General features: G+C 47.4%; 1 protein-coding gene across 2 annotated transcripts in view; it reads left to right on the top strand.

Moving 5' to 3' along the window:
- Positions 1 to 12269, top strand: part of LOC126461788 (uncharacterized) — a 425449-nt gene that overhangs the window by 196812 nt on the left and 216368 nt on the right. For both annotated transcript variants that reach the window (XM_050096024.1, XM_050096023.1), the window contains exon 3: positions 10636 to 10802. In XM_050096024.1, coding sequence (XP_049951981.1) covers positions 10636 to 10802 — 167 coding nt within the window. The remainder of the gene's footprint in view (positions 1 to 10635; positions 10803 to 12269) is intronic.

Here is a 12269-nt window from a genome sequence, read left to right as displayed (position 1 = left end):
GGCACACTTGTAACGCTGCAGGTAAAGTAGTCATAATAATAACAACTATTAGCAAGTAGTATCATAACAAAACAAGCTAAAATTAAGTAAGTAGTATCATAACAAAACAAGCTAAAATTAAGGAATATTAGACAAACAGTAACATAGAATAGTGAATATGGTAGATTAACCCCCATAGTGGTGATGGAGTGTAGTAAGAAAAACCTGTAGTGTTAAACATCATAATAGCTGCAGATAGAACTTAGAAATAGTAGAATATAGGACCTACTAATGTATTTAGGTAGTAGGTTACATTGTAACATGATAATGAGGAAATAAAGATTTAAAAAAAAAAAATTGAGTTTCGAGGCCTATCGCGACCAATACACCGCGATCAGGTACGTCCACCAATCAAAATTATGTAATTGAATAAAAATCGTAGTTCGTTTCCCACAACCTCAGATTTTTGCGATTTCATCTTTCCTTTAGCCTTACATTACGGTGATCTTGAAGTGGTAGGGTGCTTTAATCCCACTAGGTAGATCTTAGCCCTTATGACTTCGTGGAGGAGTCAATGTGGCCCGCGGACTAAAATGTTTGGAGACCCCTGCGCTACAGTCTGGAAACGCGCGACCGCTACGGTCGCAGGTTCGAATCCTGCCTCGGGCACGGATGTGTGCGATGTCCTTAGCTTAGCTAGGTTTAAGTAGTGCTAACTTCTAGGGGACTGATGACCTCAGAAGTTAAATCCTATAGTGCTCAGAGCCATTTTTGAACTGAAGCACCAAAGAAACTGGTATAGGCATGTGCATTCAAATACAGAGGTATGTAAACAGCCAGAATACGGCTCTGCGGTCGGCAACGCCTATATAAGACAACTGTCTGTCGCTGTAGTTAGACCGGTTACTGCTGCTACAATGGCAGGTTATCAACATTTAAGTGAGTTTGATTGGCTCTGAGCAGTATGGGACTTAACATCTGAGGTCATGAGTCCCCTAGAACTTAGAACTACTTAAACCTAACTAACCTAAGGACATCACACAACACCCAGCCATCACGAGGCACAGAAAATCCCTGACCCCGCCGCGAATCGAACCCGGGAACCCGGGCGTGGGAAGCGATAACGCTACCGCACGACCACGAGAGGCGGGCAAGTGAGTTTGAAGCGGGTGTTATAGTCGGGGCAAGAGCGATGAGACAACGCATCTCCGAGTTAGCGATGAAGTGGGGGATTCTCGCGAACGACCATTTCACGAGGTCATCCACATGAGTGCTAAGAGGAACTCGTCAAACTTCGGTTACACGATAAATCAGTGTAATCTAAAAGCCGTAAATTCAACTACATACCTACGTATTGCAATTACGAAAAACTTAAATTGGAAGGAACACATAGAAAATGTTGTGGGGATGGCTAACCAAAGAGTGCGTTTTATTGGCAGGACACTTAGAAAGCCGGCCGCAGTGGCCGTTCGGTTCTAGGCACTTCAGACCGGAACCGCGTGACTGCTACAGTGGCAGGTTCGAATCCTGCCTCGGGCATGGATGTGTGTGATGTCCTTAGGTTAGTTAGGTTTAAGTAGTTCTAAGTTCTAGGGGACTGATGATCTCAGATGTTAAGTCCCATAGTGCTCAGAGCCATTTGAACCATTTTTTGAACACATAGAAAATGTAACAGGTCTACTAAGGAGACTGCCTACACTACGCTTGTCCGTCCTCTTTTAGTATACTGCTGCGCGGTGTGGGATCCTTACCAGATAGGACTGATTGAGTACATCGAAAAAGTTCAAAGAAAGGCAGCCCGTTTTGTATTATCGCGAAATATGGGAGAGAGTGTCACAGAAATTATACAGGTTTTGGGCTGGAAATCATTAAAAGAAAGGCGTTTTTCGGTGCGACGGAATCTCCTCACGAAATTCCAATCACCAACTTTCTCCTCCGAATGCGAAAATGTTTTGTTGACACCGACCTACATAGGGAGGAACGATCACTAAGAAAAAATAACGGAAATCAGAGCTCGTACGGAAAGATACAGGCGTTCATTCTTTCCGCGCGCTATACGAGACTGGAATAATAGAGAATTGTGAAGGTGGTTCGATGAAACCTCTGCCAGGCACTTAACTGTGATTTGCAGAGTATCCATGTAGATGTAGATGTACCGCGAATATCAACAATCCAGCATCACTGCGGCCGGAAAAAGATCCTGCAAGAAAGGGACCGACGACGACAGAAGAGAATCGTTCAACGTGACAGAAGAGAATCGTTCAACGTGACAGAGGTGCAACGGTTCCGAAGACTGCTGCAGATTTCAGTGCTGGGCCATCAGCAAGTGTCAGCGTGCGAACCATTCAACGAAACATCATCGATATGGTCTTTTGGAGGCGAAGGCCCACTCGTGTAACCTTGATAACTGCACGACACAAAGCTTTGCGCCCCACCTGGGCGGGCCCGTCAACACCGACATTGGATTGTTGAAGACTGGAAAGATGTCCCTTTGTCGGAGGAGTCTCGTTTGAAATTGTATCGAGCGGATGGACGTGTACGAGTATGGAGACAACCTCTTTAATCCATGGACCCTGCATGGCACAAGGGACTGTGCAAGCTGGTGGAGGCTCTATAATGGTATGGAGCGTGTGCACCAAACTCCCCAGACATGAATGTTGCCTTGCAACGTACTCTTACAGATTTATGCATAGCCCTGCAGGATTCGTGGTGACAGTTCGCTCCAGCACTACTTCAGACATTATTCTGGTACATGCCATGTCGTGTTGCGGTACTTCTGCTTGCTCGCGGGGGCCCTACGCGATATTAGGCAGGTGTACCAGTTTCTCTAGCTCTTCATTGTAGCAGCCATCAGTCTCAAGACTGGTTAGATGTTGCTATCAGCGCTACTGCAGTCACGTAAATGGACAACGTTACACCAGTTCAAAAAATGGTTCAAATGGCTCTGAGCACTATGGGACTCAACGGCTGTGGTCATTAGTCCCCTAAAACTTAGAACTACTTAAACCTAACTAACCTAAGGACATCACACACATCCATGCCCGAGGCAGGATTCGAACCTGCGACCGTAGCAGTCGCACGGCTCCGGACTGCGCGCCTAGAACCGCGAGACCACCGCGGCCGGCTCGTTACACCCGTTGACAGTTATCAAACGCAACGGAGATGTCCATCTCATAATGCTCATTAAATGATTAAACTTTCACTCCATTCCGAACGGATGACCTTCATCAATGTCATTATGTATTGTGAGCCCCACGAGCACGAACACATTCTTGTTTTCGTCGTGGCATAGAAGCAAACTGTCCGCAAACATCATCTTAAACAGCATATTGCTGTGATTCAAACACATGGCTTTATCACATCATGAGGATTGATTGCTTGAGGCTGGAACGAAAGTATCGTTCTCTCCATGAAACAGAGGACACATTTTATGGGTCACAAATAAGGGGACCCAGCACGCCAGTAAAACAGCTATACATTTCTCAAATCGTTTGTGGTCTGAACTGCATTGTGAGGTTTTCGGTTATCTTGTTGGAATATGCCATTTGGAGATGAAGAGTGTGAGAACTAGTTTCGGTCAAGCTACCATCTTAAGGTCACCCACATTTTAAGCAAAATGGTTAATCTGTGGTAAATATCAAAATACACTCCTGGAAATTGAAATAAGAACACCGTGAATTCATTGTCCCAGGAAGGGGAAACTTTATTGACACATTCCTGGGGTCAGATACATCACATGATCACACTGACAGAACCACAGGCACATAGACACAGGCAACAGAGCATGCACAATGTCGGCACTAGTACAGTGTATATCCACCTTTTGCAGCAATGCAGGCTGCTATTCTCCCATGGAGACGATCGTAGAGATGCTGGATGTAGTCCTGTGGAACGGCTTGCCATGCCATTTCCACCTGGCGCCTCAGTTGGACCAGCGTTCGTGCTGGACGTGCAGACCGCGTGAGACGACGCTTCATCCAGTCCCAAACATGCTCAATGGGGGACAGATCCGGAGATCTTGCTGGCCAGGGTAGTTGACTTACACCTTCTAGAGCACGTTGGGTGGCACGGGATACATGCGAACGTTCATTGTCCTGTTGGAACAGCAAGTTCCCTTGCCGGTCTAGGAATGGTAGAACGATGGGTTCGATGACGGTTTGGATGTACCGTGCAGTATTCAGTGTCCCCTCGACGATCACCAGTGGTGTACGGCCAGTGTAGGAGATCGCTCCCCACACCATGATGCCGGGTGTTGGCCCTGTGTGCCTCGGTCGTATGCAGTCCTGATTGTGGCGCTCACCTGCACGGCGCCAAACACGCATACGACCATCATTGGCACCAAGGCAGAAGCGACTCTCATCGCTGAAGACGACACGTCTCCATTCGTCCCTCCATTCACGCCTGTCGCGACACCACTGGACGCGGGCTGCACGATGTTGGGGCGTGAGCGGAAGACGGCCTAACGGTGTGCGGGACCGTAGCCCAGCTTCATGGAGACGGTTGCGAATGGTCCTCGCCGATACCCCAGGAGCAACAGTGTCCCTAATTTGCTGGGAAGTGGCGGTGCGGTCCCCTACGGCACTGCGTAGGATCCTACGGTCTTGGCGTGCATCCGTGCGTCGCTGCGGTCCGGTCCCAGGTCGACGGGCACGTGCACCTTCCGCCGACCACTGGCGACAACATCGATGTACTGTGGAGACCTCACGCCCCACGTGTTGAGCAATTCGGCGGTACGTCCACCCGGCCTCCCGCATGCCCACTATACGCCCTCGCTCAAAGTCCGTCAACTGCACATACGGTTCACGTCCACGCTGTCGCGGCATGCTACCAGTGTTAAAGACTGCGATGGAGCTCCGTATGCCACGGCAAACTGGCCGACACTGACGGCGGCGGTGCACAAATGCTGCGCAGCTAGCGCCATTCGACGGCCTACACCGCGGTTCCTGGTGTGTCCGCTGTGCCGTGCGTGTGATCATTGCTTGTACAGCCCTCTCGCAGTGTCCGGAGCAAGTATGGTGGGTCTGACACACCGGTGTCAATGTGTTATTTTTTCCATTTCCAGGAGTGTAATTAAGATAGACCATTACATATACCAGATAATCACGAGACGTTTACGTCAAATCAGAAGGTCCCTTGCCGTCAAACACATACTAGTTATCAGTCGAGCCCTTAAATTAAATAGTCCAAAACACAATATGGAAATTTTGGAAATTTGTGCCAAGATCCTATGGGACCAAACTGCGGAGGTCATCGGTCCCTAAGCTTACACACTACTTAATCTAACTTAAACTAACCTACCCTAAGGACGACACACACATCAATGCCCGAGGGAGGATTCGAACCTCCGACGGGGGGAGCAGCGCGGACCGTGACAAGGCGCCTAAGACAATGCGGCACACAATATTGGTAAAGACATAAAAGCATAGAATACATACATTATCTGATCCAAAGTGTCCAGACATTATAATGAAAACTGGACGTATAAAAAGACTACATACCAAGCAGCAGCAGGAGAACACACACACAAAAAGGTTTTACGTATGTGTTGAATCCTGCCTAGCCGTTGAACATGGGGTTATGTAGGAAACCTGCTTTCTCGGATCGCTAGACAAACGACTCAAGCAAATCGTATTAATGAGTTTTATTACAAAATTAACAATGACAATACTTAACTTTGACTATAACACGGAAGTGTCACAAGCAAAGGGCAACCTATGATATAAACAAGCTTCATCAGTAGACAATGCTATATAGTACTAGTGAAACGAAACATCTTGAAGCTGCAGTAGTACTGGGGCGCGGCTGGTAGGGCGTGGCGTTTATGTTCTCATAAGGCCGCTACCGTCACGTTGTCGTCCTGGAGAGGGGTCAGTCAGCGTGTAATTGGCTGACGTTTTCTTCCCAGCCCCATCTGCTCTCTCGTTCCCGAATGGCTTGCCGGCGCTTGACTTTACGCCATAACAGTTTGCAAGGTTTCGGAACTAGTGGAATATTCTTCTGGCGGAAGAGTTGAAGGGGAAGGAAGTGGGGTGAAGGAAAAGAACTGGAGAGGTTTAGGAAAAGTGGTAGAGTTCGGAAAAGTCGCCCAGAACCTCGGGTCAGAGGAGACTTACCGGACGGGATGAGAATGAAAGACTACCCACTTCTGTTCGTGGACATTAGTATGGGATATGTCCAGAGTTCGCCTTAATGACGGCTTCACCTCTGCTGCAGAGACTTTTCGTGAGGTGCCTGAACGTCTGAGGAGGAACGGCCCCACTTCTTCCTCAAGAGCCGAAACCAGAATAGGTAGTCATATTGGAGCTGGGATTTGTAGCGAAGTCGACGTTGTGACTCATTCCAAACGCGTTCCATCGGGTTCAGCTCTGGAGTTAGGGGATGCCAATCCACTTCAGTAATGTTGTTCTCCACAAACCATTGCCTCACAGATACTACTTTATAACAGGGACCATTGTCAGTCATCGCCTCCAAATTGTTCCTCTACTGGATCCAATAGACAGTGCTGTGAAGTACGTTCATATCCATCCGTATTTAGCACTTTCTTAAGCGTGATAAGGAGATCACACCCTAACCACGAAGAACACCACCTTACCATACCACCACGTCCTCTGTTCTTCACTGTAGGCACTACACATTCTTCGTCTTTCGCTAAACACAAACCATTCCATCGGTGCCTCAAGCTCCATCGTGACTCATCACACCAAATCACTAATTTCCAGTGGTCTATTGCCCACTGGCGACGCACTTTACACCACCACAGGCCTCAGTTCGCATTGATTGCAATAATTTGTTGGTTATAAGAAACTGTTCCATCGTCGTAGCCTCTTCTTCTTAACTCCGTATGCCCAGTGACTGTCTAGCTGGACTGCTGGTAGCTCTTTGGAAGTCACGACTGATTCCTTCCGCTGATTTCATGCAACTTCTCACAACCACCTTCCGCGAACCTCTGTCACTACATGAGGTCTGCCGGCTCTTGGTATGGCTGTGTTTTGCACTTCACCATCTCATCACCAACTGTCGACCCACACGTCTTTAAAAGAGTTGAAATTTTCCTGATAGAACTGTTATGTGGGTGACACACAATGACTAGTCCATGTTCGAGGTCACTGACCTCTCTTGTCTGACCCATTCTGTTGTTATAATTTCTCTAGTGATAACGCAGTATTCCCCGCCTCCTGTTAGACTGGCTGGTCAACCTCTTGTGATTTCTAGTGATCAATTCTGCATTAAGTGGGGGGGTGGGGGGGATTTAGCTGGGTTTTGGTCAGATAGTGTACATCTTTGCTGCACAGTTTTGCGAGGCCTGTAAAACGTTTGTATCACTGAATTTACCACCGGAGGAGGGACGGTGGCAGGCCATCGGGACAACATGGCAACCTTTAGTAAAATAAGTTACAGCTGTGAAATCTGGCTTCGCAGGATAGAGCGGATCAGGTTATGATAGTGTAGGGGGCCGTAACCAGTTACTTTCAGTTGCACAAAACACGCAAACTTTTATTTTCCTAAGAACCACTTACTTACACATTGCCTTAAAAGGATCAAATAAAACAATATGGCTGAAAGCCTAGCTAAGAAAACTTGCGATACCTCCTGGGCTAAAGGCGCAAAGCCGCATCAAAAACAAGAACGGCTAAAGGCCTGAACACACGTTATAAAAAATTGCTTTAAAGAATACACGTGGCTGAAGACCTTACTTAAAAAAATATTTCACGTAAATACTCGGCTGAAGGCCACACACAGGACGTTGAACAACTCAGGGCTTAGGGCCTGGATAACAAGACTTTCAGGTAGAGCAAATTTTTAAAAAAATTAGTTTTAAACAAATGATCTTCAAATTTTAATTTAAGATGGCAGAAGGCCTTATCTTAAAAATATTTCACGTAAAAGCTCGGCTTAAGGTCACACACTGGACATTGAACAGCACAAGGCTTAAGGCCTGGATAACAAGAATTTCAGATAGAACATACTTTCAAAATTTAGTTTCTAAACAAATCCATCTTCAAATTTTAATTTAAGTCGGCTGAAGGCCTTATTTTAAAATTAAAACAAACTAAATTAATAGACGGCTGGAGGCCTCCCACAGTACTTCAGATTAAAATGGAAATCACTATCCAAAAGCAACAGAACAATAGTGCTCAGAAGTGTTCCAACGGTCGGCCTGAGGAGATAGCTCTAACGTAAGGTGAGGCGAGACAGGCAGCCAAGCGTAAGGCAACCCGACCTAGGGCTGGCTGAAGGACTGACCAACAACTTAATCAATTCCGCCCGATCAGTGGCATGACAACAGGAAGTATCAGCCGAGTACAAAGTTGCCAGCAGCACTACGTATTCAAAATTGGTGACTAAAAACAGCCGCCGGCCGGGGTGGCCGAGCGGTTCTAGGCGCTACAAACTGGAACCGCGCGGCCGCTACGGTCATAGATTCGAATCCTGCCTCGGGCATGGATGTGTGTGATATCCTTAGGTTAGTTAGGTTTAAGTAGTTCTAAGTTCAAGGGGACTGATGACCTTAGAAGTTAAGTCCCAGAGTGCTCAGAGCCAGTTTTTTAAAAACAGCCTAGGCACAATAACCACTCAAAGAAAAAAATATGAACAAGAACTAAAAGGCTGCCGAACTACACGCCGTGCCAGACAGCATCAACACGGCGAGAAAAAACACACTGCCAGAAAACTACGCTAACGACCAGCGCAGGTAACTGGGGCGTTAACGGCCACAAGGCAGAAAATACTGCAGGTGCACTTCACCGATAAGTAACAACCAATTTAATAGTTAAAGACAATACAGGAAGACGGCTGCAAAATTTTGCCAACTCCAATATACCACACGTTGCTGCTAGCAGGAACAGCCCAGGAAGCAACAACCGGCAATGAACGGAGAGATGTCACAGCAGTTGAGGTTTCATAACAGGTTAACTGATCACTCAACTTCAGTGTACAGGTTCGGTGGGCAACGAACTTTGTAGCTCTCGCAGCTAGCGCCTCACAATCTGACAGCTTGTGCATGCCGCCAGCAGTCCTGGCCTGACTGCGCGCCATGGAGACTTCCTCGCTGCTGTGTCCCACCCGACTGACTGTCACACACACCACCACACGGAAATATGGCGGTCACACCAAAGATGGTACAGCAGTACCAGTATCGATAAGCGCAGCCCGCCCGATTGGCCATGCGGTCTAGCGCACGGCTTTCCGGGCGGGAAGGAGCACCTGGTCCTGGCACGAATCTGCCTGGCGGATTTGTGTCGAGGTCCGGTGAACCGGCCAGTCTGTGGATGGTTTTTAGGCGGTTCTCATTCTGCCTCAGCGAATGCGGGCTGATTCCCCTTATTCCGCCTCAGTTACACAACGTCGACGATTGCTGTGCAAACAAGTTCTCCACGTACGTGTACATAGGGGTTACAGTCGTTTCGTGTGAGACGTTCCCTGGGGGTCTACCGGGGGCTGAACCGCACAATAACCCTGGGTTTGGTGTGGGGCGCCGGAGGGGTGAAGTGGACTGCGGTAGTCGTCGTGGGGTTGTGGACCACTGCGGCTGCGGCGGGGACGGAGCCTCTCCATCGTTTGTAGGTCCTCGGTTAATATACAATACAATACAATCTGAGCAGTTCTCTTAGGTTGTTCGCAGTTGATGCTGTAATTTACCGTCTAGTAAGGTTATCCGAAGACCAGTATCAGTTGCAAAGCGATTTAGAAAAGATTGCTGTATGGTGTGGCAGGTGGCAGTTGACGCTAAGTAACGAAAAGTGTGAGGTGATCCAGATGAGTTCCAAAAGAAACCCGTTGGAATTCGATTACTCGATAAATAGTATAATTCTCAAGGCTGTCAATTCAACTAAGTACCTGGGTGTTAAAATTACGTACATCTTCAGTTGGAAAGACCACACAGATAATATTGTGGGGAAGGCGAGACAAAGGTTGCGTTTCATTGGCAGGACACTTACAAGATGCAACAAGTCCACTAACGAGACAGCTTACACTACACTCGTTCGTCCTCTGTTAGAATATTGCTGCGCGGTGTGGGATCCTTACCAGGTGGGACTGACGGAGGACACCGAAAGGGTGCAAAAAAGGGCAGCTCGTTTTGTATTATCACGTAATAAGGGAGAGAGTGTGGCAGATATGATACGCGAGTTGGGATGGAAGTCATTAAAGCAAAGACGTTTTTCGTCGCGGCGAGATCTATTTACGAAATTTCAGTCACCAACTTTCTCTTCCGAATGCGAAAATATTTTGTTGAGCCAACCTACATAGGAAGGAATGATCATCAAAATAAAATAAGAGAAATCAGAGCTCGAACAGAAAGGTTTAGGTGTTCGTTTTTCCCGCGCTCTGTTCGGGAGTGGAATGGTAGAGAGATAGTATGAGTGTGGTTCGATGAACCCTCTGCCAAGCACTTAAATGTGAATTGCAGAGTAATCATGTAGATGTAGACATACAATCGATAAGCGCTGCTGCTGCCACTGACGGAGGCATGTCAGCAACTCGTTATAGTAGTAACTCAGGGAGAAATAAGACGCCACTCGATTGTGACAAAATGCCAAAGAACAAACGGCATCAACGCGAGCCGGCCTCGGCTCAAGCTGTTTAAACAGACGGTTACTCTCGTTTCTTCCAGTGGCACTTTGTATGTGACATGTTTATGTGTGTGGCGTGTTGCAGGTTTTGCCGGAGGGCTCGCCGCTGCCGGCTGAGGTGTCCTCGTGGCTGGACATGCGGCGGCTGCGCGCACAGTGCCGGGACAAACACCGCGAGCTGCGACGCCTCGCCAGATGGCACCGCCGAGGCGGGCCGCGGCAGAGGGCGCGCGCCGACCTGCAGCTCAACAGGTAGCTCAGCACACACACACCCTCCCCACTAGAGGCGCCACTAAGCGATCTGCTTCTGGTCACTTCTCACGAGGCTATTTCAAGTACAAAGACGTGGACTGGATTTGAATATGTGAAAGATAGTTCCTTGTATCTTAGAGTCTGTCTACAAGTCCCCAATACCATGTCTCACTGTCAGTGCCATAGATTTGGGCACACGGTTGCAGCTTGCAAAGGGAAGCCAACCTGTGGAAGATGTGGTTTAGATGTTTAGGATCCAGGCTCGCCGTGCACCTGACAACCTATTGTGGTAACTGCTCCAGTGCACATCCACTCTGGTTAAAGGCATGTGGTCTGTGTGTACAGCAGCGGGGGATTCAGGAGCTTTGTGTCATACATGGAAAAGAGGGAGAGAGATTTTGAAGGCTCTGCAACCTGCAGTTTTCACAATGTTGTTCTCTATCATCGTGGAGCAATCAGTTGCCAAGTCTGATGCCTCAGCACAGACAGCAACAAATACATTAGCCAAGTCACATGCCTCATTGCGAACTCACCACGTAGGTTCTAGAACATCCGCGTGAGCTTTTAGCTGTGTCTGCCAAGGCACTGCTGCAGTTGTTAACTTGCCAGACCCGCCAGTGCTGAGTACCAAAGAAAAGCAGGTGGGCACTGATAACCTTGATGTCGAGCACTCCTAACTAACAAACACACAAAAACCAGGTGACTCCAATAAGAAGTCTAGTCACAAAACATCTACATTTGCTTCTTTACCACGCTCCCCACAGAAAGCGAAACCACTGAATGGGAAGACCAAACCTACACACATCCTGTCAAGCCCTCTAACCATAGTGGTTTAGTAACTTCTGATGGAGAGGACTGTTTGGTGGACCTAGACATATGTTTGGACAATCTACTAAGCCAATCTACCCATCCTCCAACCTTTTGAATAAATACAGTGTGTTAGGAGTATAAGAGGAGGTATTTCTAATGATGACTGAGGACGTTATACTGAGCAATATTACATCAGTATTTACTTCATTTGCGGATTAGTAAATACAGCCTTATGTTTTTAGGAATTCCAATCCCAAAGAAAGCAGGTGTTGACACATGTGAAAACAACCGAACAATCAGATTAATAAGTCACAGCTGCAAAATACTAACGCGAATTCTTTACAGACGAATGGAAAAACTGGTAGAAGCCGACCTCGGGGAAGATCAATATGGATTCGGTAGAAATATTGGAACACGTGAGGCAATACTGACCTTACGACTTACAAGAAAGATTAAGGAAAGGCAAACCTACGTTTCTAGCATTTGTAAACTTAGAGAAAGCTTTCGACAGTGTTGACTGGAATACTCTCTTTCAAAAGCTGAATGTGGCAGGGCTAAAATACAGGGAGCGAAAGGCTATTTACAATTAGTACAGAAAACAGATGGCAGTTATAAGAGTCGAAGGGGACTGATAGGAAAGCACTGCAAAGGTAGTGA

The sequence above is a fragment of the Schistocerca serialis genome, chromosome 1 (genome assembly GCF_023864345.2).
Source record: "Schistocerca serialis cubense isolate TAMUIC-IGC-003099 chromosome 1, iqSchSeri2.2, whole genome shotgun sequence".
Lineage (NCBI taxonomy): Eukaryota > Metazoa > Arthropoda > Insecta > Orthoptera > Acrididae > Schistocerca > Schistocerca serialis.
This window is presented reverse-complemented; position numbering and strand designations above follow the sequence as displayed.